A 25774-nucleotide genomic window follows, 5' to 3' on the forward strand; every position below is an offset into this window, starting at 1 on the left:
ATATGTGCATGTGTGTGTGCATGCGAGTGCTGTATAATGGGCCTGGAACGGCTGCTTGCGAACATGTGGAGCTCACCTACAGTAAATGGGCCGGTGTGGTGCGGAGGCCGGCGTTCCCCTAATGCTCTACTCACCGTGCATTAGCCACACACTCCAGTGTGGCCTCGCTCACCCCGGCCACCACCGTGGTATTTCTGGGGGGGATCACGATTACTGGAGCCACAGGGTCCGCTGGGGCGTCCGAATCTAGCGGCGGGGAGAGAGGGAGAGGCGAGAGCGTGGTGAGAAAGATGAAGAGAGAAGAGCACTCTGAGGCACATGTCTGTGAAACACAGCAGCTTTCCACATTCGGGACGCGAGCACACGCGAGCACTTGTCTTTAAATGCTTTGTGAGCCTCACTGCTGAGCTGCACTCATGATCTTATGAATAGTCAAACCAGTTTATAGCGATGGTGAAGACATTAACACACACACACACACACACACACACACACACACTTACAGAATTTCCCCTTATAATTAAAGTTTTTAATTATTAAATTATTAAAGTTTATTATTATTATTAAAGTTATAACCCCTTATAACTAATCTAGTCAATCAGCTAAGGTATGTTTGATGTCTGAAGCTCTAGTTTTACACTACAGCTATGAGGCTGGAGCTTTGGGGCAGTAGTGGGGCAGTGGTGGCTCAGCGGCCAGAGCTCCAGGCTATAGATGATAGGGTGGTGGGTTCGATATCCGGACTTGGCACCCTGCCACAGTTGGACCCTTAACCCTCTCTACTCCCCAGGTGCCATTCACATCGGCGGCGTTTGATGAGATGTGTTTTTAAAGCTTAAAGCTATTCCTTCAAGTGTTAATTTGATGTTTACTGTTAATGTAATTTGAAAAAATATAAGAGAAACGTAACGAGAAACGTTTTGTAAATTTTTCCCTTTAGCTCCCATTTCGATAATGCTGCCAATAGCTGCCAATGTGGTACTGCACAAGCAATGCTCTCGACACTAGGAAGGTAAATACTTAGCACAGGCCTCCTCCGATACATGCAAAACCAGCCACCGCCTCTTTTCAAACATCACTGGGCAGCCCACACACTCAGAGGAAAGCGCCGGGTCCCCAACTTCACTACATCAGCTAACAGATGCCTGTGCCGGCCAACATTGCTTAAGAGTGATGAGGGAGAGAGCGCCAACTATCCAGTCCAGGAGCCACAACATATTATTTTAACAGGTTTTCATTAATACATGACCTTTTTCTAACACATTCTTCTTAAACAACATGTAAATAAATGTTATTACTTTTAATTATAATAATATTTTTATTATTATTATTTATTATTAATTTCAGGATTATATGTGTGTCCCAGTTTAAACACAATATACTTAATAAAAACTTTATTATTCTGTAAAAAAATGCTATGATTTGCATGCGTCCCTCAGTTTGACTCACCACCCCGTCACACTAACTTCCTTTGCCTATAAATAATGTACTACTGCTTAACATTACAGCGCAGAAAAGAAGCAGCATCATTCGAGATGTTGGAGCAGCCAGGAACACAGCAAGGCAAGGTCTGAATGTTTTTTTTTTTACATGGGTTATTTGTTGCTTTTTCATGTTAAACGGGTTCTATCAAACTCCACCCAACCACTCCGCCATGCAAACTAGACAGGGAAAGCTGTTTTTATTAAATCCTTTGCAATGTTAATGGTTTCTTTTTTGATTGGCAAGTGTGATAGTTCTGGATTTTCATCATGTGAAGAATTGCAGCCTTATTTGGATGAAATTTACCACCCCGTCACATACCAGTCCATCATGTTTTACTGTTATTATGTCTCCCGTGTCTGAATACAACAAATAATAAAAAAGGCATTTTATGTCTGAGGTAGAACTGCACAGACTAAAAGCCTTAATCATCACACACTTTCCTCTAATCACAAAGAGGTGGTTTAAACTCAATCAGACCTAGTTTCGTCAGTCACGCAAAAATGTATTTTTTAAAATTTAATTTTTTTTTTTTTTTGCCAATTTTGCCATTTTTCTCTTTTTGACATATTGTGAATCTAAAGTTGTTCTTTATATTGTAAAAAAAATAATCATTCATGAGAAACAGACCAATAGAAATGCTCTAAATGACTCACTGAAAGTTAGTAAGGTGAAAGTTTTTTCCTTCTCATGTAATTTTGTTTTTTTTTAAACACAAGATTTTTTTGTGTGATAGTAATGATGTCATTAATCAGTCAACCAATCAATTATCCTTTGTCAATTATCCTTATCCTTTATACTTATATATAGGTGGACCCCAATTCTATATTCTAAAACACATTAGATGTAAAACAAAAGTAAAACAATAATAAAACTAAACCTAAAATGAAAAGTTTTTAAAGAATAAAAGCATGGTTATGATCCTGTAAATCAGTATAACAGTGATAACAACATCAGCAAGCCTATCTGAACTTTCTCTGAATCATCATTTTAACATAACCAATGAAAATGAGCTCCACAGCGAGGGGTGGGCAGGTCAGGGAAGGGGAAAGGTCTCAGACACAGTCGAGGCTCCACACGTCTGCTCTACCACCGCCTAAACCGCCCCGGATCGCGCCCAGGCCGACCAGCACGACTCTTTGTTTTCCAGTGCTTCATATCAGCCCCGCTTGGATGAGAATGCTTTGAATAATTGATCTCCTGGCGCTGGTCCTACGCCATGGTTCAAAGGGCCGCGCTACCTCTCCCTCCTCGGTTTGACTTTTATACCGAGTCACTCTTCCATGAAAATGTGCTTTTTACATTTTTAAAATGAGCCAAGCCTATCTGTATTCTAATTGTGAAAAATTAAAGAGTGACTATTAAATCAGCCTCATTCTTGCAGCTGGGAAATTAGAGAATAGCTGAAATATTGAAATCATATGGAAATGAGGGCTTCTGTTACAGAGCTGAATGCAGAAATCTAGCCTTTGATGTTGACTTTGACTAAACGCATGATGGAGGTAACCGAGCTGAGCTGAACTTCTTTCACTTTCTGAACTTCAGGGCTTTTTAAAGAGAGGCTGAAATCCACTTTTCAGTGGATTAACACCCGGATCCTGGTGTCTAAAAGGACTTGGACACTTGACCTCCTACAACCCCCCCCACCCCCCCCCCCCCCCCCCCGAAACAGTTATTCAGTTATTCTTCATTTGGTTGATAGAAATGCAGTGGGTTATGTTAGAAAGAGAAGATCATGTGCCAGCCAGAGGCTAGTGAGGTAAGCTGTGTGTTGTGTTAGGATCTATTCATGTGCTATTTAAGCCATAAGGCACGAGAGGCCACACTATGGTGAATCCAATCACAGTTAAAAGGTGTTGACAGGTAGGAAATGAGGCGCAGGCCTGAAACCTTTAAACTGGAGCTGCATTTAAAATAGAGTTCAGCCTCAGCCTCTGATTGCTTTCCTAAAAGAAATACAGTTCTGATTCTTTACTATTTAATTTATATATATACACACACATACACACTGATCACTGAAATGGACACCAGTAATTATCTTCATTTACAGTGACATGTGACATCTGTCAAGAAGTGGCTATATCGGGCAGCAAGTGAACGGTCAGTTCTTGAAGGTGATGGTGTCTTAAAAGCCAGAAGACGCCTTTAGAGCCCCTTTTGGCAAGTATCACAGCTTGGAAACTCTCATCCACTTTCATCCATTTTTCCAGCATAAAGCATCTAGTTCTGTAAAATTATTGGGTTGTGTTGCTGCACCGCTCTTCTCAAGTGTATTATCTGGGATTATCAGGGATGTTTAGGGCAGGGGACTGTGTGGGTCATGGCAAAACCTTTGACAAGAGTCACACTGTCTCAGAAACATCAGGCAGGTCTTTGGGGTTTTTTCTGCCGTGCAGTGGTCAGAACTTACCCAATGTACCCCCAGCAGGGTCATGGAAACGTAAGGCTTACTGGTGTGATCCATGAAGGCCCCACCTCACAACTTACAGGACTTAAAGGATCTGTTGCTAACATTAGTCCTGGTGCCAGATACCACAGGACGCCTTCAGAGGTCTTGTGGAGTCCATGCCTCGAAGGGTCAGATTTGGAGTGGAGAACTTACTCAATAGTACTAATGTTATGGCTGAATGGTGTATAGTAATAGTACATTTACTCTAAAAATAAAACCAGTATTAATTTCTAACAACTTTAAACATCTGCTTCTACTTAGAACGTTACCATTAAACCTGGAGGCAGAGAGTAGACACTGCTGCTCCAGCTACAGTGGAATGCAAGGGTTCGGGCACCCCTGGTCAACAAAGTTGTAAGTGTGAATAGCTAAGTGAGTAAAAGATCATACATCTCTTTAATATTTTAGTCAAAACTACTTTTTCTTTACTTCTACAGTTTCAAAATAACAAAAAAAGAAAAGGCCCTGAGGCAAACGTTTGGGCACTTGTTAGGTCAGGCCTTAGCAAAACCCCTTTTGGCAAGTATCACAGCTTGGAAACTCTTTTTGTAGCCAACGCCAGAATCTTTCAGCTCTCGTTTGAGGGATTTTCAAAAAGCAAAAAGCTTCTAGTTCTGTAAGGTTCTTGAGTTGTCTTGCTGCATCGCTCCACTGAAGTCTATCCACAGATTTTTCGAGATGTTTAGGTCAGGGGACTGTGAGGGCCATGGCAAAACCTTCAGCTTGCTCCTCTTGAGGTAGGCCATGGATTCTGGACTCTGAAGGATGGGGTGTAGCTTTGCTCACTGCGGACAAAAAGTTCTATTCTAACATCATCAGTCCACAGGAGTCACTGGAGTTTCTAAAATCCTTCAGGCTTGTATAGATCTATAGTTTCTTTGTAAACCTCTGATGCTGAAGTTTGTGGTGAGGATGAGGAAAAGGCTTTTTTTTCTGATGACTCCTCCATGAAGGTCATATTTGTGCAGGTGTCGCTGCACAGTTCTGCAAGCAGATCTCTATGGAAGCATTCTTGGTCTTCCAGACTTCAACTTGACCTCCATAGTTCATGTCAACTGCAGTTTTTTCATTGCAATATCAGCTGAGGGAACAGCTGCCTGAGAATGCTTTGCTAGCTCTTCTATCTTTGTCGGCATAATTTATTTTAATGTTCAGAGGGTTCAGCAGCAACTTAGAGGAGCCCATGGCTGCTGATTGTTGGGACAAGGTTTGAGCAAGCCATAGTCCTAAAGAGCTAACTAAGGTCTGAGACCTTGGTAAAAAGGATCTAAGAGCTCAAATCTGTTGGTATGCCCAAACCTTCCTTTTTTTCACAAAGTGTTTCCTCAGCTGAATGAAAAAATGCCGGTTGACAGGAATAATGGAAGTCAAGTTCAGGTCTGGAAGACCAGGACTATGTTCAGAGAGAATTTTTGGACCAAAGTTCCTCAACTCTGGGGACATCAATTCCAATGTCAGTTCAATTCTTTCTTCTGAAGGACGATTCTAACTGTAACCTGAACTGTGCAAATGAAAGAAATTTGGAGGACTGGACTGACTGACACTTAAAGATTACTAGCTCTCCTTCAAAACCCCTCATTCTTTGAGTTGGATATAATGGATTTTATTTCTTTGAGGACGTTATCAACCTGGAACTTTCAACTGCTCATATTCATGGTGCTAAGCGAGATGCATTAAAGGCTTTGGGAAAGTTATGTGAACTGCTCTGAAATTATGTACCACGTTCATTTGTATTTTTTACATTTTATTTATCGTTTTGTATTATGGGAGGGTGCCATGGAGTTGGGGGACTGTGGGTGGGGTATGCAGCTACCCTTTTCAGCCCTTTTCCTTACTCAATTCAGTGTTCATATTATGTTGAATGGTTTTCTAAAACAACAAAATAAACAGCGTGCATGTTACTCACACTCTGTGGAAATGTTGGACCTCCCCTAGTTGTTCTGCCATCCCCAGAGATAAGACAGTGAGACAGCTGAACCATGAATGTTATGAAAAGGGAAGCTTGATGTCAGCACAGTGTTGCTTCTGGACGGATATGTGACCTTGATTTCCAACCAAAATCCAACGTCTAATTCACATTGGAGCTTAATGTCACTCCAGTATTACTTTTGCAATGTGATCTTGATTTCCAACCAAAATTCAATGTCTGATTAACGTTGGAGCTTGATGTCAACCCAATGTTGCTTCTGGACGGATATGTGATCATAATTTCCAACCAAAATCCAACGTCTAATTAATGTTAAAGCTTGATGTCAACTCAATATTACTTTTGGACGGAAATGTGACCTTGATTTCCAAACAAAATCCAACATTTGATTTACATTGGAGCTTGATGTCAACCCAAAGTTGCTTCTGGAGGGATATGTGATCTTGATTTCCACCCAAAATTCAATTGATCAGTTGATCACAAAAAGAGGGTTTGACTATGATTTGCATTTTGAAAATTTCTAATCTCAACAAAAAAAATTATTGGTGCAGTATGTGATTTTTAGTTTCCAGTGCAGGCAGTTCAGTTTGCTCTTTCTGAAGTTCATCCTTGAAAGCAACTGTTTGAAGGGATGACTCAGCAGACAAATGGACAGAGCTCGAAATACATACTGTCTCTCTTCTGGTTTCTTATGACTAATAAATCTTCTGCATTTGTTTTTTTTGAAATGCTACTAAGGCAGCTAATGGATGATGTAATCCACTGCCACAGCGCATACTCACTCTGATCTGTGGTGGATCTGCTCTGTGTTGTGAGGTAAGTATACAGAATGCATTACAGCAGAAGCACCAATAAACGCCAGGCTCTGCTTCTCTACTATCTATGGATTTAATGGAACAGACGTTTCAGCTCCACAGAGTGAATTTATCATTTAGAGTCAGTTAAATACTCATGTGTGTGCTTTTCCAGCTAAAAGGCAATTAGTGACGTTAGCTGGTTATCTTAACTACATGCTACATTTCAGTCACGTTCTCTACTATAGCTTTTTGTGGTCTAGATACACTGTTACAAATATAAGATCATTGAGGAACCTTTGGAGGGTCTTTAGTGTGGAGGAACCTCTTAGGGTGCTTTAAAGAATCTTCAAGGAACCTTTTTCCTCTAAAAAACTTTTCTTGAAGGTTCCTCAAAGCACCTTAAGAGGTAACTTACTTTTAACAATGTGGGACAATTCATAAACTTATAATTTTAAGTTTTTTTTTTTTATATTATATTATATTATAGAGCATGACTTACATCATATGGACAAAAGTATTGGGAAACCTGCTCATAGATATTGGAGCATTGCTGTGGGGATTTGATTGTATATAGCAGCATGAGCATGAGTGAGGTCAGGTTGTTGGATGATTTCCACTCCACCCCAACTCCCCAAGCCCCCCAACTCAGCCCAAAGGGATTGGATGGCACACCAACCATCATTCCAGAGAACTGCTCCACAGCTCAATGCTAAGGGGGGAGGTTATACCCATGTAGCCCATGTCTGGCATTAGGCAGCATGGTGTCAAAAGGCTCATGTTTGTTTATCTGCTCCAGAGAGTCCTATTCTATTGGCAGTACTTCTCTACAGGGACTAGAGAGGGTGCAACTTAAAGCAGCTGAATGAATTCAATAGAAAGGGTGTCCACAAATATCTGGACATGTAGTGTATATTAGACAAAAACCCTTGGTCACCATATCCATTTCCACAACAGATATGTGAATTTAGTTTTCAACAGGAATTCAACATCTGACTAACATTAGAGCTTGAGATCAACTCAGTGTTAGTGTTTAATGGTTATATGACTTTAATTTCCAGCTAAAATTCAACGTCTGAATAACATTGGAGCTTGAGGTCAACTCAGTGTTGGTGTCTGACAGATATGCGACTTTGATTTCTAACCAAAATTCAATGTCTGAATAACATTAGAGCTTGAGATCAACCCTGTATTAGTGTTTGATAGATAAGTGACTTGGATTTCCAACCGAAATTCAACGTCTGATTAATGTTGGAGCTTGATGTCAACCCAATGTTGCTTTTGGTCAAATATGACCTTGATTTCTAACCAAAATTCAATGTCTGATTAACACTGGCACTTGAGATCAACCCAGTGTTTATGTTTGATAGTTATATGACTTTGATTTCCAGCTAAAATTCAACATCTGACTAATGTTGGAGCTTGAGATCAACCCAGTGTTGCTTTTGGTCACATACGTGACTTTGATTTCCAGCTAAAATTTAATGTCTGAATAACGTTGGAGCTTGAGATCAACCCAATGTTGATGTTTGATGGTTATATGACTTTGATTTCAAGCTAAAATTCTTCTTTTGGTCAGATATGTGACTTTGGTTTCCAGCTAAAATTCAACATCTGAATAATGTTGGAGCTTGATGTCAACTCAATGTTGGTGTCTGAAAAATATGTGGATTCAATTAAAATGTAACGTCTGACTAACACTGGAGCTTGATGTTGCCAATGTTGGTGTTGGTGTGACAGATATATGACTTTGAATTCAACATCTGTCCAACGTCAGAGTCCAGCGTCTATATGATGTCAAATTGAGCAAGAGCAGGGAAAGAGGCAGTAGTCTATGTCATAAGAAGTGGAAGCCTTCAGGTGCAGTGAAACTGCAAAGCTTAGATCAGCTCAGCGCTGAAAAACCTTGCTATTACCATTCCGTAGGCTGTGTTCGGGAGTCGTGGCATTCCTTCAAGTTGCAGGCTGTTATTAGCTTTTGGCTTCCTCCAATTTCACTTAAAACACAGGATTAATGGCCAGGATTAAAGAACATTTCACAGTGCAGGAGCTATTATGAGCTCAGTCTAAGCCACTGGGAGAAGAAGATTTGTTTTTATTTATTTATTTGTTTCTTTCTTTCTTTCTCTTTTTTTTTTTTAGTTGATGCTGTTTTTATCCTCGAGTCTCCCGTGGACTGGGATGCTACAAACATGTCTGTAAGAACACACTGTCTTCAGCACAAAGGCCTCCCTCTCTCTTCTCCACGTGTGGACAGAGCAGCTCTTTGCGCTACATGCAGATATTATTAGAAGCCTTGCATGTGCTCTTAAGAGCGTTGAGAGGAAGCGCTGTCCTCCGCTACAATTTGTGCAAAGTGAGAAGAGCATTATTTTGGAGGGGGGGCTGTAAGGGGGAGTGGCAGGGAAAGGTTCTCTCGAGTAAGTGGCAGCTTGGAGTTTTCTCGCCTCACCCCAGCGCCTCTGTTTTTACTGCCTGTGCCTTCAGAAGGCAGCGGAAGTCACAGGGGAGATGTTCAACAGCACCATCTCACATGCCCTATGATCTCAGACTATGTCAGGAGGCACCACACACAGCTTGATTTGGTGCAGTCTCCAAATATATATAAAAAAGAAAACACCATCATTGGAGACCACTCCTTTATTTTTAAGAGTGGTCACAAATGATGGTTCTTTGGTTCCTCAAAGAGCTGTTAGTGTGAAGAACCTTCAAATGGGCTGAGAACCTTTTCTTCTCGACTCCTTTTTCATTTGAAAAGATCTTTATGGAACCAAAAGTGTTCTGAAAAGATGCCGCAGAAGACCTTTAAGGGACTTTGTGTGTGAAGAACCTTCAAATGGGCTGAGAACCTTCTCTTCTTGACTCCTTTAAGCTTTTAAAAGATTATTCACACGTGTCTATTTCAAAAAAGTGTTCCATAACGATGCCAAAGAAAAATATTTTTGGTTCCTTAAAGAACTGTTAAGCTAAAGTACCTTAACATTGGTTGAAAACCTAAACATCTTGTCTTTTTTAAACCTTTCCTCACACATTATTTTAATAATGCTTCTTCATGGAACCAAAGATGACATATTTAAACCCTTAAATGACAAATAAAGGTGCTACTATGACGGTTCTTTGGTTCCTTAAACAGCTGTGAGTGTAAAGAACCTTCAAATTGGCTGAGAACCTTCTCTTCTCGACTCCTTTTTCATTTGAAAAGATTTTCATGGAACCAAAAGTTGTTCTGCAAAAATGCAGCAGAAGAACATGTTTGGTTCTTTAAAAGGACTGGGTGTGTGAAGAACCTTCAAATGGGCTGAGAACCTTCTCTTCTCGACTCCTTTAAGCCTTTAAAAGATTATTCACACATGTGTCTATTTCCAAAACGTGTTTCATAACGAAGCCAAACAGACTGCGAGTGTAAAGTACCTTAACATTGTTTAAGAACCTCAACTTCTTCACACACTCTTCAATTTCAAAAGTGATTCTTTATAGAACCAAAGATGTTCTTTAAATGATGCCACAGAAGAACCATTTCTGGTTCCCTAAACAGCTGTGAGCGTGAAGAACCTTCAAATTGTTTAAGAATCTTTATTTATTAACATATTTAAACCCTTAAATGACTAATAAAGGTTCTACAAAGGGTTCTTTGGTTCCCTAAACAGCTGTGAGTGTAAAGATCCTTCAAATTGGTTAAGAACCTTCTCTTCTCAACTTCTTTAGAATTTTATAATCTTTATAATCTGCCAAAAGTGTTTCAGCAGAAGAACCATTTTGGTTCTTTAAAGGACTGTATGTGTGAAGAACCTTCAAATGGGCTGAGAACCTTCTCCTCTCAGCTCCTTTAAGCTTTTAAAAGATTATTCACACACGCTTCAAAAAAGTGTTTCCTTTTTGGTTCCTTAAAGAACTGTGAGTCTAAAGTACCTTAACATTGGTTGAGAACCTAAACATTTTTTAAACCTTTCCTCACACACTCTTAAATTTCAATAATGCTTCTTCATGGAACCAAAGATGACATATTTAAACCTTTTAGATTTGAACCTTTTAGAACAGTGCCACAGAAGAGCCACTTTTGGTTCCTTACAGAGCTGTGAGTGTAAAGAACCTTTAAATTAGTTAAGGAACCTTGATTTTTTCAACACATTTAAACCTCCAAAAGACTCTTTAAAATAAATGTGCTACAATGGAGTTCTTTGGTTCCTTAAAGAGCTGTGAGCATGAAGAACCTTCAAAGAACCTTGTCTTCTTGACTTCTTTAAACCTTTAAAAGATACTTCACACACGTCTCTATTTCCAGCTTAAAGAACCATTTGTAGCACCTTTATTTTTAAGAGTGTACATATTCTGCCCTCAAGGCTCCAAGGCTACCCCACTATCCTGTTTCTCCATTTATCTTCGTTAATTGTATCGGTTTATGAATATTAAGTCAGGATATCTCTCCTCCCGAGCCTGTCTGGCTGCCTGGCCGAGCCTCGTTCTGGAATAATTGAATTAAGCACGTCCGCGGCCTGCCGGAAACCCTCGGCTGCATACTTGGCACAGATTCTGCAGCGGGTCAGCCTTCTGCACTGTTAGTAATGACTTGATCTCTCTGGGACTGTCCTTATCACCTTCAGGAAAGGTTCCGCGTCAGTCCGCACAGAAGCGGCGCTTCACCCAGGGCGTGGAAGGGAGGGGAAGAAATTATATATATATATATATATATATATATATATATATATATATATATATATATATAAATATATGCAAGGCTATCTACCCTAATCCCTCAGTCTGTCTCTAACGAACAATCAATACAGAGACAATTTCTCTGCATGGAGCGCCCCCGCTGCCAATAGAGCCAGATTAGTCACACATTCATTATTCAAGCGTATAAAAAGCTTAAGAAGAAAAAAAAAAAACAAGCAGCACATGGCAGTGGTGGAGGTACCCGTGCAGTAAGCGAAACCAGTCAAGTGTCTTTTTTTAATCGAGTTTTCTCAACTTCTGAAGAGGCATCAGCATGCACATCACGGCCATGGCACACTGCAGAAAGGAACCTTTTTTTTTTTTTTTTTTAATGTTCTTCACTCCAATACGGGGCATTTTCATGACTGGAATAACTATATCTGTAACTCAACTGATGTTCTGAGCCTCTGACATCTCACACTGTTATTGGAGAATGTGCCCAGGAATGTACTGGAAAGTTTGGCTGCTAAAAAAAATGTCTTACCATGAGATCCTCGATTCTTCTTGCTCGCTGTCCGGCAGCAGAGGTAAAAAAAAAAGACAAATACCAGCCATCACATCAGAGTACACTTCAAATGTACATGTGTTATATATACAGCACATGAATATGGCAAATCAATCGATAACAACTGACCATACTCTCACTAAGCACTTCATTAGGAACACTATGAAGAACCTGATATGGGCCTCTGCTGTTGTAGTCCATCTGGCATCCAGATGTGTTGTGCATCGTGAGATGCTTTTCTGCTCGCCACAGCTGTACAGAGCTACTGTAGCCTTTCTGTCAGCTTCAACCTGTTTGGCCATTCTCTGCTGACCTCTCTCATCAACCGGATGTCTCCATCTACCATACTTTCAGGTTTCTACAGTGGATATTTCCTACACATTGTTCTAAGAAGGACCACTATTGGTTCCATAAAAATACATGCATGTAAAAGAGACTTTACTTGATGTAAAGGTTCCTCAATCGATCCCAAGCACCAGGTTCTTTAGGGAACATACTGCAAAAGCACCTCAATCTTTGAGAGCGTAGAGATACTTAAACCAGTCCATCTAGCACCAACAATCACGCCATGCTCAAAATCACTCAGGCTAGAAATGGAAGTATCGGTATCGGCCGATATTTCTAGCCAATTCCGAAAAGAGAGCCAATTTCGGGACTTGCTCAGGCCTCACAGTCCCAGGACCCTGCAGTTCCTCATTCACTCATGACTGCAGAAGCCCACTATAGCCAGTGTAGAAATCTGCTCCATGTGCACAGCCACTCTGGAGGTTGGGCCGCACTCGTAAAAAATATATATTCGTAAAATATTCGTAGAATTTGAGAAACGAACTGTGCCTTGTGAGGAAAGCAGAGTCAAGATTTTTAACACTTTAACTAGAAAACGTAACACTTTTGAGAGAACATCATCAGTACAGTGAGTATCAGAGCTAGCGCTAACAACACTCTGAGCTTAATGTATTTCTATACGGGAACTCACAAGCTCTTCTAGCTGGTGCTCGGAGCCCCGCCACATTTTAAATGTAGTTGATTCCAAAAAGCAAAGTGCATTTCATGTTACAAGACAATGCACAGGCATCCTGCCCGGCCCCCGATCGGTATCGGCGATCAGCGGATATCGCTGAAAGACGATCGGTGATCGGTATCGCCCCCAAAACAAGGCCAATCGGCCCATCTCTAACTGAGATAAACCACAATTTTCCCCATTCTAAAGCTTGATGTGAACATTACCTGAAGCTGCTGGCCCAAATCTGCATAATTGCATTTATGCATTGCCCTGCTGCCACATGATTGGCTGGTTAGATAATTGATAGCATGATAGCATGAATGCGTAGGTGTACAAATCCTCCTGTGAAATTGCTTGGTCTACACAAACAACACGAGGCACTACGTAGTCCTGTGGCAAACCTGCATGGCCCTCTTTCATGCAAGGCTGGCGTCTGGAAAGGAATAACCTATCAGATTTGGATCTGTGGCTAATTAAAGCTGGGTTGGCTTGCAGTGGCACACGCTGGCTCAACACCCAGCGAAGGCTGGCTGGAATTTGGGAGGCAGTAAATTGAAACAGAAGGGCTTTAAATTGCGAGGCCGTCCTTGTTTTTTTGCCCCCCTAAATCTGTTGCGCCCTTAATTTAGACAGCGTCTAATGAATTCATGTGGAGCGTGAAAAGGTGATCCGATAACACTTTTAAATGGAAAAAAACAAACGAGCAACAGAACAGCTGCCAGATTGCTTTAGAAAAAATAGAAACAAAACACAACAAAACAACCAAATAGAAAAAAGAAAAAGAAAGACAGAAAGAAAGAAAAATAGACTCTGAACCTCTCAAATATTCAATACTGCAGCCGAGTTGGAACTTCAAGACACATGTAGAGATTCCATCAGAAGCTGCTGTCCCACAGGCCTGGCCAGATGAGCCCTGCATCTTGCACCATGCAAAGCGCAGAACACGAAATGTGCTGGGGGAGAGATGTGTGCACATTCACAGATGACGCCTGGAAGACAAATATTTGCCGGTTGTTGCTTGGAGAGTTGGGGACAGAAGTTAGCATTGTGTGGAACTCTGTCTGGAACGGGTGGTCGGCGATCTGGCCTGATGCCGTAGACACAGTGCCAGTCAGTTGTCTGCTAAGACCAGTGATTTGTAGCACGGCTTTAGCTACCTGGCCAATGATCAAGTGACAACCCGGAGCTGGAAGAATGCTGGGCATCTTGTGCTGGGGAGGTTTTTTAGAAGGAACTAGCACGCTGCCGGCCCTGTCCGACAAGAGGCTTCCTGCATGTTCCACATCTCATATTGTGCCGGGGTGGTCTAGCCCATCTAAAAAACTGATATATGGCAATATATAGATTTCAAATATATGTCATATTAGAATCTGGAATTGTGGAATTCTCTCATATCCAGCATTTGCTATAAGGACAAAAGTATTGGGACACACCTCTTAATCATTAATGTTAGGTGTTCTGTAGTTACATTACAGAGCGGGGGTCACTGAGCATTTCCAAACATTTTTTTTGACTTAGTGACTGCAGTGTCAAAAATCTCCAAACGTTTGCGGACACCCCTGACCTTACAATGCTCTTGTCATTGAATTTGTTGTCTAGAAACCACTGTGAATATATGTCAAGTAGAGGCTAAAATCAGTGGGTACCCAGGGATCCACAGTGCATTTGGGGCAAACACATAATAACACGGGGAAATGGTGATAGACCTTGTGCCGACTGGATAACATAGTGTCTGGCCCTGATAACGCTGACGGACTGACCGGCGCAGTGGGCTTTTTTAGGGGTTTATTTGATGAGGATCTTTTTCAGCACATGAACTAACCTGTAACCTGAACTAGAACCTTCCAGCCTGTTTCCACTAAAAAATTCAATTCAAATTTTTTTTTGTAGCAAGTAACTTTCTTATAGGGGTGAAATGACCCTGATTTTAAGATAACTGGCCTTTTCTTGCACAAATGGGAGCCAAATGAGAGCCAAACAACAAGTGTGGTTGTTGTGGTGCAACACATAACACCACTACCTTCTAGTTGCAACACCATGTGGGAGACCAGGGTTTGATTCCCGGTCTGGGTGACTATGCTGCGCTACACCAATAAGAGTCCTTGGGTCAGACTCCTAACACTACACTGACCCCCCCTCTGTAATACAAGTGACCTTGTAAGTTGCTCTGGATAAGAGCGTCTGCTAGATGCCAAAAATGTAAATGATTCTGTATTTATCACACAAATATTAAACAATACAATGAAATCATGAAGTAAATTCCGTAATATAGTAAATGCAAGACATTCAGATGCAAAACATTATATAAATTACCAATTTATACACAATATAAATTACAGAAGTCAAAAGCTCTGAGGAACAACAAGATTATTTACAGATATTTGCAAATTGACCCTTAATTGCACATGTGGGGGGCGGGAAACTGAAATATCGGGACACTGAGGGACCTCTATGTGGTATGTGGTCCGCTGGGTGCAGTGCTGGATGTAGAAGTGACAATAAAAGTAAATAGAGTTGAATTCAGAAAATTTCCTCAGTTGAAATATTGTTCAAATGAGGACCCAGGTTTTCATAGGGTTTCATGACTGTGAGAAAGTGGCTCCAACATGTTTCAAGACTCACAGACTCGGGTCTGTCACAAATCTGAATTGAACAAGTCGCTGCAAACAAGACAATCCTGCGAGTTCAGTCTCTGCCATGCAACAGATTTGACCCAATGAGTCCTGACACAAGAGACCCCTCTTAAACTAATTTTCACATCTCAAATGACACTGATGCCAATCTGGTGACAGCTGGTGAGATTCCTGATTCCTGTGAGCTGTGTCGTCCCATTATGCCGGGCTGAAGCCTGGCGCGTGCTGGCTTAGTAAATAGAGACGGGCACAGTGGCGCTGAGGCTGTCACTGGTGTAGAGGGGGGCCGCGTCCCTGTGGGCTTATTCTTCCTGTGTTTTGTCACTTGTTTTGCCAGGTGAGGGGGGCTGGCAGAGGCGCTCCAGTGGGCCGAGTGGCCTTTTTCTTGTCTGCGGGCCCCCCGGGGGGCAGAGGGTGGCTCTCAGCTCCTGTTTAGAGACACTCCACATAAATGCATGTGAACAGGCCCTGTGTCCCAGCCTCCCTCGCATGTCTGGTTCGGGGGGGAAGGGGGACAGCAGGGCCTAATCCATATTCATTGTCTGTTTGTCCGCCTCTACGCTGCAATCGGTTGGGACGACGTCGCTGTCGGGGGTTCTCTCTCTCGCGCGCGCGCGCGCGTGCTTCCCACATTTTTTCCCTCTCCAGGCCCCTGAGGAACGCGCGGTCAGACACATGGCCGAAAGAAGACTGACTCAATCCGTTCTGTGCCGCACGTCAACACGGCTTGAGCTGTGCAGGATTAAAGAACAGTGATCTGTGTTCCACCTGCAGCTATCCTCTGTGTCCTCCTCTGCTCCCTACTTACCCAACCCCCCCCCCACACTTCATCCACCACCCTATTCCCGCTCAGTACCAACTCCAAAAAGCGCCCCAGCCTTTGATTGCACCAGCCTATTGCTGGCGTTCTCCGCATCTGTCACGCACGCCAGCGGCTGTGCAAATCCCGGCTTTGATTCCGCCGCTGTGGCTGATTGGCTCCACTAGCTGCTCTTGGATGGGTGAATGACCACGGATAGGTCATGAGAGCAGAAACCTGTTGGGTTTGGCTGCGTCTCAGAGCGCACTGCTCGCTAGGGCTGCACCAATTAATTAAAAATGTTCAATCATGAAAGAAAGCTGACCTGGATTTTGCCCACTCACTGCTGTTTACCCTAAAGAGCTCTAGAGCTCTCAGTCATGTTTATATCTAGAACCTTACGTGAGGTTATTCCGACAAACCACAATACTCAGTGATAGGATAGTAGGCCTATACTGGAATACTGTCTAAGTTGCCCCTCCACTGCAAAGACATGCATCCTATGAAGACTGTTTAGCTGGTTAAACCTTAATGAGTGAACTACATGCTACATACAGTCATATGGAAAGGTTTGGACAGGTTAACACTTGATGGGTGAATCCCATCTATTTTTACCCTTCTTCTATATATGGTGCTGCCAGTTCACCTAGCCTTATGCAACTTACACTTGCACTTGCAATGCTCCTGAGGGTAAGGACTCCGCCAATACATGCAAAGCCAGCCACCACCAACTTTCGACCTGTCGCTGATGCGGCATTGCCGGGCAGCCACCATGCTCACAAACAGATTCTAAGTCTATGTCGGCCAATATCGTGTAAGAGCGATAAGGGGAGACAGCGCCATCTACCCACCCAGAGACAGCACTGCTAACTGGGTTGATGGCAAAGCGGCATAGCTCGGGATTTGAACTCGTGACCCCCAGGCCACACTGGCCGGCCATTAGAGCCACTCGGAGCCCTATGTAGCGTAGAAATTGAGTATACTCAGATATCCAGGATTCATAGCTGGATATCAGAGTGTTGTTACAGTGAACACTTTTCTCCCATAATGCATTGCAAAACAGAGAGGGAGGAGCTACTCACATCCGAACAATGAGGGAAAAAAGCGGATAATTAAAAGTCAAGGGCAGCGGAAACGTTGGCAGGAGAACTGGAAGTGACGCAAGTTGGCATAGCAACGCTTCAATATATAATATATAGCATTTTGTATTTATCTTACAATATTAGTGTTTAGTACAATCTGCTGAGGCCCAGATTGTATGTCTTCCACAGGGAATGTGCTGTCGTTACCCACTACTCTACACCATCCACACATTACACATGTTTTGTTCTCTTCTACAGGAAACAAATCTTAATATGCCAAATTTTCTATGCAAATGTATGCAACGTCTATTATTAGGTAAAAATAACACCTATTTTTTTTCAAATATTGGAAAAAAATAAGTTCAATTTGCAATTTTCTTTGCACATAATAGGTTTATTTATTTATTTAATGCAAAAACAATATGTAAACAGTAACTGAGTTAAATTGAGCTCTCTGTAAAGGATGTGCTACTTATTTTCACAAGAAAATTTGTAAAAAAAAAAAAAAAAAAAAAAAAAAGGTGTCCAAACTTTTGTATATGAATTATTTAAAGTACCCCTGCTACGTACATGAGGTGCTTTGCAGGGGCACTATAAATGAAATGTAATATCTGTAATATCATGGACTATGAACGGCACTTTAAAAGGAGTTATGTAATAGCTGAAAGTTTGGGAGAAGGACCACGCCTAAACTCCTCCCCTCCATTTCTACACACTATAAAACCGTTCCTCTCCCTTCTCGTTCTCGTGAAGAAAAACTTGCACCCCACCACCGCCCCTGCTCCTCCTGATCATCCAATCATACTCCACCTCTACCTGACAAGGGGGGTCTGGCTTCGGGTCCCATCAGCTCGAAGCCCCCAAGAACTCCAGCCCAAATTTTTCGAGTGTTCCTCCTTGCCTCAGCTAGCGTGGTCCGCATTCGCAAATCAAATTTATTATATCGTCACTGTCACGCAAAAACCTTGTGTCTCCAAAATGGCAGCTTTACAGTTTCAATGGAAGTCAATGCAAAAAAAAACTGTATTCAAAGTCATTTTGGAGCATTTCTATTGGTCCATTCATCATAAACGTCTGACACAATCTAAAAAACAACTGCCAGATTCACATTAAGTTAAAAAGTGAAAAACGCAAAATTTGGGAGACCAGAATTCTTCGGTGGTCTTCAGATTGGATACACACAGTCAAGTCATCCATTGCCAGGAACAACAAAACAACCCATCATGGATCCAATTGCAAATTTCCTGTTGTGTTTCCGGGTATAACAGAGTATATCCTCAATTGTTTTTGGCTTGAAGGTACGGTTCTGAGAAAAAGCTTTAATTTAGTGATTCATGCTCCCACCCCCCACCCACAGATGTTCTCTTTTCTTGCATATCATCCCTTTCACAAACCCTGTATCTCCAAAATGTCAACTTTAGATAAAAAATATTTTATTCCAAGTCATCTTGGAGCATTTCTATTGGTCTGAAATTCGGATCCAATGTAAAGAACAATTGCCAGATTCACCTTACGTCAAAAAGTGAAGAACTGCAAAAATGGATAGGGCCCAGATTGGCTGAGGGTCCAGCTTAAGGTTAAAGGGCTAGATGAGTTGTTGGTGATGGGGGTTGACAGTTTGACTCATTATCAACTTGCACTTTCTGAAACTGTGCTGGAGGAGCGTGTGCAGGGGGAGGGATAATCAGGCCAGGCCATGCCTTGGCTGGCTTTGAAATTCACATCCCAGCTGCCTAAGTTGTATTGTTCTGGCAAAAATAAGAGAGGCAGAGCTTCAAAGGGACGCTGAGCAGAATGCCGGGCTCTCATGGATTCAGCGACTCCTCTGTCTTACTGCGGGCAAGACCATTTGAAGATGGATGTGGACGACTGCACAAAATCCTTCGAAGGCCTTAAGACCTTGTCTTTCACGGTTCTAGGCAGAAGCTTTTCTAACGATGCCAAGGTGAAATGCAACACGGTGCACTCGCGCCAACCAGGCATGTGAGACGTCTCTTGCAGAGAGCTGAGAAGTAGCCGTTCCTCATTTGCTTCGGTGCAAAATATCGGAAAGTGCTGCAGTCAAATGAGTGGAGACAAGGGGAATAGAAGGCTTCTTTGCCTTGGATCAAGTGAAACTTAAAAGTACACTCTGCTGGCTGAGCTATCAAAGGAACTGTCAATCAACAGGTTACCGTCTTGCCACTCAGTATAAATATACAACACGCCGCAGCTCCTGACTGCTGCACACGATCCTGTGATTAAATTAATCATAGGGATATTCTCACTCTGACGCTGTCACTTCTCTCCCACTTTCCCTCTTTTCACTCTCTAAGAATAGACGGGCGTTCCACATGCATTTAGGATTCCAGCACAGGGCCAGGTGCAAAAAGCACTGGCGTTTGTTTTCCCACTTTCTTCAAGTGCGAACAGACAGGATGCTGGAGCGGCTGGAGAGCAATGGAGGTAGCATAGAAACCTGGTTGACCCCACTACACCCCCCCCCCCCCCCACACACACACACACACACACACTGGTCCACGAGCTTCTTATTAAATGTTGATGAATTATTTCTCACTCGAAGCTCGTTAAACCAAGCCCAGAAGTTTGGCCAAAAGTTTCTGTCGGGTTCTAAGCTTTCAACTGACGCCACAGTTGAGTTTGTGAGTAGACGACCGCATATTTGATCTTGTTTCGCAGAACCAAAGAACATCCCTCAAACCATAAGAGACTGTAATTAAATGTAAATGTATTAATTATGTACACTCACCGAGCACTAAGCAATCCATTAGGAAGACTACAGTAATACTAGGTACTCTCGAAACAGCCTCACTGCTCCATAGATGGATTCAGCAACATGTTGGACACATGTTTTTGAGAGGCTGGTCCGGGCTGACATGGTTGCATCACCCAGTTCCAGCTGATTTTGTCCAGGAGACTCACCTTCGTGCTGTGAATCTTCTGTTTGACCACATCCCAAAAGGGTTCTATTGGGTTCAGATCTGGTAAGTGGGAGGAACCACTGAAGAACACTGAACCTAACCAGCTTAAGATGCTCTTGCTTTGGGGCATGAGATGAGACGGTAAACTGTGGTCATGAAGGGATGCTGCACATGGTCAGCAACAATCCTCAAGCCAAGATTGACCCAAAGTGTGCCATTGGTTCTCCACGCCGTAAAACAAACCTTCGCCAGCTTGGACTGTTGACAAGGCAGATTGGGCACATGGATTTATGCTGTTGGCACCAAATTCTGACTTAACCATCTGTGTCTCTCATTAGAGACTCATCTGACCAGGCTTCATTTCTCCAGTCTTTAACTGTCCAGTGTTGGTGAACCTGTGCTGAACCACTGCAACCTCAGTCACAGAAATGGAACCCGGTCTGGTCCTCTGAGCTGTGGTAGCCCAGCCTCCTGGATTTCACAGTCTGCTTATCTGAGTTACTGTAGTCTTTCTGTCAGCTCCAACCAGTCTGATCAACAACAACAAGGTGTTGTATCCGTCTGCATCCGTCTGCGTCTCCTGGATGTTCTTCCTTCATTACAACACTCTGAGTAACTCTATCTATTGCCGGGCTATTGCTGAAACTCCCAGGAGATCAGCCCGTCTAATAACAGCAGCCATGCCTTGTTTAAAAAAATGGTTGATGTGAACATCACCTGAAGCTGCTGACCCGTATCTGCATGATTTTATACACAGCCCTGCTGCCACGGGATTGGCTGATTAGATAATTGCAGGAATGAGCAGATGTCCAGCCCTTCCTGATGAATTGCTCATTGAGTGTATTTAAGAGATGACACAACAGTGCCCAACAATGCCAATAATCCCGCCTTCTGTAACGAAACTCCTACATCAGCTCCCCGGCTCGGGTTCTCTGGCTCGGCCGATGGAACCCCAGCTGTTTGGCATTCTCCTCTCGCCGCTCTTGCTCATCGATTGACACCTGCACCCTTTTGTTATGCAGCGAGCCACGCGCTGGCTGCAATGATGCAAGCTATCAGCGGCGTTTCTCCACCTGCCCGCTCTGTTCCCATTCTCCTGGCCCCAAACCGTCCCCTGGTCACGGCTATTGATCGGCCTCCCCCTGCAGACGGCCCGCAGTTCATCAACGCCCGGCCTCATTTTCCGTGCTCATATGGAGGAATGGAAAGAGCCACAACGAATGCAGCGAAGAAACAAAAAGCCCAGTGCAAAAGTCGTCACATGCCCAGTGCCAGTCGCTCCAGCAGTGCCAGGCTTGACTCTAAACTTTAAAGAGATGTGGTGTTTCATCTAGAGGAGGAGAAAAGGAATAACACCACTGTGGTCGGGTTTCAGGAACAGCTACGCACACACATACACATACACACATGCATAGAGACATGAGCGCACACATGCACCAAGGGCAGGCGGTGGGGCGGTCGATGCATTCTGCTGCGCCTCTGCCATAATTGACTTCATTAAAGCACTCAGCTGGAGAGGAAGACGACTCACCTGGTGTAAATACGCATCTAATCGGATAGTAAAATAATTCCCCATCGCTGCACACATTAATAATACTAATAACAACAACAACAGGTGAACAGACTCTTCCTCCGATTAACGGTTCGACTATGCGGCTGTGCAGAGGAGCCGAGGAGCTGAGGAGCCGAGGAGCTGAGGAGCCGAGGCAGGCCACGCTGGAGATGAAGATCAGCAGCTCTACAGCACACGCCTTTGGCCTGTAAGAGAAACGAGGAGCAGAGCTGCTTCTCTGATGAGAGGATAATTACAGTGAAGGCGCTCTCGTTTTGGACTTTAAATGTTTGGAACTGGCACCTGGCCCTGTCAAATTAAGACGGGTTCGTCCATTTATCTGGAGAGGGGATCTGTAATTCCAAATTAGAGTCACAACACTGGAGAAATAATGAGGACACCAACTGCTGTTCCCGGGAATTAATTACTGCACACACTTGCTCTTCTTCTTCTGCTTTTTTTTTTTTGAAGACGTGAGCAAAGGGTTGGCAGAGTGGTCTGAAACCCGCTCTGGATGAAGCCCTCCCAGCGCTCGTCCTGCGAGTGGCCAGAGAAACGGAATCTTCTCTCGGACTTCAGACAAAAATGACAGAACGCACAGCTGTAGCCCCCCAAAACTTTTATTTTTCCAACCCCCCCTCCACCTCATTAGCATCCATTTCTGTCTCTCTCTCCGTCTCTACACAAGTCTGGGCGAAGGAGTGTTTGTAGTTCCTTCATTTGAATCCTTTATCCATTTGATCTAATGCGGAGCTCGGCAGCGAATGACAGTTGGTTCTTTTCCACTCGCAGGACGAACGCTCTTCAAGCTCAAAGCCAGGCCCGTGCGCAATTGTAATCATCCTAAATGGCCTGAAATTGCTTTTAAAGAGTTACACAAGCCCCGTCTTTTGAAGTGGGGCCAAACCGGGAGGTGCGCCTATTCACGACTGGGTTCGCCACAAAAGAAGGCATTGAAATCGTTCATCAGCGACCAATTCTTTTCCTTTTGGCTCCTGCAGCGATTTCTCTGACACTTCAAGCGTATTAAGCCTCACCGGGACCGAGTGTGGCATAACAGATAAGGTCGCCTCTGCCCTCTTAAACCCGCACATCAAATGAAGTGGCGGAGCTCTCTCGCCGGAATCGCAAAGCCGCCGGCGTTCGGGACGAGAGGCATCCCAATCCACCCCCATCCACCACCTCCTCCGCCCCTCCACCCGCCACCCCGTAGCCGGAGGAGGGCAGGCGCCGCCTGAGCCGAGCCGAGCCGCTGCAGGCAATCTTGCAGGCTTAAATGTTACACTCTTTCTACAGCAATCTCCAGTGTCAGAGTTTTTCCTCCCGCGCACTCCTCACCAGGGACATCATTACAGAGTTCCATCTCCCCGCAAAATTACAAGCCCCGCGCAGGAGTGGACCGGGCTGGAAATTAAACCGCACAGATATTGGGGTGGGGGGTGGGGGGTGGTGGTTGGGTGGAGGAGTAGTGGTGGAAGGGGATTAATGCAGCATGGATTTGTCCTGGCCCCAATCCTTCTGCTTTTTCCACCTGTAGAATCTCCTGCAGCTGTCCAGAGGAAAAATGGCAGCGTATCGGAGGAAGCGCTGATAGTCCAGTACAATGCCATGGAGGCTGGGAGGGAATGTGCTCTTCATCTGAAAGCACCAGCAATTCCAGTGGAACGAATCGACGCAGATGGAAGAAAGCCGATGGAAGGGTGTGGTCTGGTCCGGTGGTGTAAAGCCTTGGGTACACGACATGACTTTTACAGTTGGAGCAGATTAGAAAAACTGGGCATCTCACACTTCCGCTGACTGCTACTGACCTCCCTCCCGAACTGCGTAACGCTGCGAAACCCGAGTCATATTAGTGTCCAGTCCTGCTGCCTCAGTCCACATGCCTCTTTACCGTTAAAGGCAGCTTCCAGAAATGTGAGTGTACAGATATTCATGAGGGGGCACTCAAAGTATGGGTAGTATCTACTGCAGTGGATAAAAGTGAATTACACTCCCTAGGGGGAGCTCTTTTCTGATGATCATGATCACACACACACACACACACACACACACACACACACACACACACACACACACACAGACTGATAGCCCTTCATTGTGAACGTAGACGTTTCAGGTTTGAGTGGTTTTGGTTTTTTTTGACTGTGCTTCTGCTTCCTGAGCTGCTGCTTCTCCAGGGGGAGGGGGCTGGGGGGGATGTGGTGGGCAGGATACATGTCCACTGACTCTGCAAAAGGTTAACGATCCAGCGGCCGGAGGGTTGCTCCCCAGAGAGGTGGAGGGATTTGTAATTGAGTACAGCCCTCTTTGAGTAAAGTATCTCTCTCTCTCTCTCCCTCTCTCTCTCATCCACCTCTGTCTGTTTCAGTCTTTCTCATCCGTCCTCTCTCTCTCTCTCTCTCTCTCTCTCTCTCTCATCCACCTCTGTCTGTTTCAGTCTTTCTCATCCGTCCTCTCTCTCTCTATCTCTCTCTCTCTCATCCATCACTCTGTTTCTTTCTTTATCTCTCTCTCTCTCTGTCTTTCCCTCAACAAGACTTTTCTCTACCCCCCTCTCTTTTTTGTCTCTCTTTTCTACTCCTACATTCTCTCTTTTTACCTCACACCCTCTCTCTCTCTCTCTCTCTCTCTCTCTCTCTCTCTCTCTCTCTCTCTCTCTCTCTCTGTTTCCACACACACACTACAGGTCTCGCTGGACTTCCTGGCTAAATGCTGACTACATGGCCCCTGTCCCGACGGGTAGCAGCCGGAGGTAAAACACACACTGGCGTGCGCCCGGCTGGCTCGGGAGAAAGGGGGAGCAAAAAAATAAAAAATAAAAAATAGAAGGAAGAGAATGGGGCTCGGCACTTTTTATGACCACACAGGAAAATGAGAGTCAGGGAAAAAAGAGCCTCAGCTTTTCTCTTCAAAGCCTTCCCCGGCTCCCCGCGGGCAAATTAAAAAACGAGAGCCCGCTGTTTGTCAAAAACTCTCAAGAATGCTCAAGAATGCTCCCTTGCTTTCTAAACCAGCTATTAAAAGCAGCTTTTAGATCTAAACTGGCTGCGCGGCGTCTTAGACAGCGGCAGAGGAACCCGCTCTAGGTACGACGGCTCCCAGCCTGGTTTTATTTCATTTTCCTAAGCCCCCCCGACACACACACACCACCTTCTTTTCCTGCTCTTATGCATTCTTTCCAGCTATCATGGCAGGATGGTCGTCATCTGCCAAACTGCTCGGGAAGGTCTTTTTTGACGTGTCGCTGAAAACCCATCACTTCAATGGTCTTAACAGACTGCACCCTAAAAGCCCCATTCCCACAGACGGTTGCTGATGAGGCCGCGGAGTCGTGTCCTGTACTAATATTACACAGCCCTAAATGTCCCGCCATTAACAAATGCGCACCAAATGGCCCACCTCCACCGGCTATTAGCATATTCGAGCCGTCTCGAGGTGCCAACTCATCCCACAAATCCATTCCCGAACTCATCAGTGGCTGGAGATATCTCCCCGCCACGGAGCGGCTATTGTAGAGCTGGCCTTGGGACAGAATTCAAAGGCAAATACCAATAATATTACTGTAAGTGCTCCGTTATAGTCATCACATTAACAGCCATTGTTCAGACAGCATTGCAAAATGGCTTTCAGCAATTCACTGGCAAGGTAATTCAGATCGGCGGATAACATGAGGGACGGCAGGTGTCACGCTCGGAATACAAAGTGGGCTCCGCCGATGACCGGAGCGGAGGAATGGATCCCTGGAGCGCGCAGAACCAGAAATAAAAAAAGTGCTGGAATTTGTATGTGTGTGTGTTTATGTGTCTGTGTGTCTGCACATGTGCTTTGCACCACAAATCGTTAATAGTGACGGTGTGAAATTCCCTGTGAAGAGCAAAAAACAACAACTCGGAGCCACGGGGTCGGCGCAATTA

At 43.9% G+C, this 25774-nt stretch overlaps 1 protein-coding gene across 4 annotated transcripts in view; it reads right to left on the reverse strand.

The window, feature by feature from the left end:
• sdk1a (sidekick cell adhesion molecule 1a) overlaps positions 1-25774 on the reverse strand; it is a 371124-nt gene that overhangs the window by 133816 nt on the left and 211534 nt on the right. For 3 of the 4 annotated variants that reach the window (XM_072676365.1, XM_072676363.1, XM_072676362.1), the window contains exons 6-7: positions 11850-11876; positions 135-246 (exon numbers count right to left, since the gene is read on the reverse strand). In XM_072676365.1, the coding sequence (XP_072532466.1) occupies positions 135-246; positions 11850-11876 (139 nt within the window). The remainder of the gene's footprint in view (positions 1-134; positions 247-11849; positions 11877-25774) is intronic. The other variant, XM_072676364.1, reaches the window with a different exon arrangement.

Source organism: Salminus brasiliensis, chromosome 3, assembly GCF_030463535.1.
Source record: "Salminus brasiliensis chromosome 3, fSalBra1.hap2, whole genome shotgun sequence".
Taxonomy (NCBI): domain Eukaryota; kingdom Metazoa; phylum Chordata; class Actinopteri; order Characiformes; family Bryconidae; genus Salminus; species Salminus brasiliensis.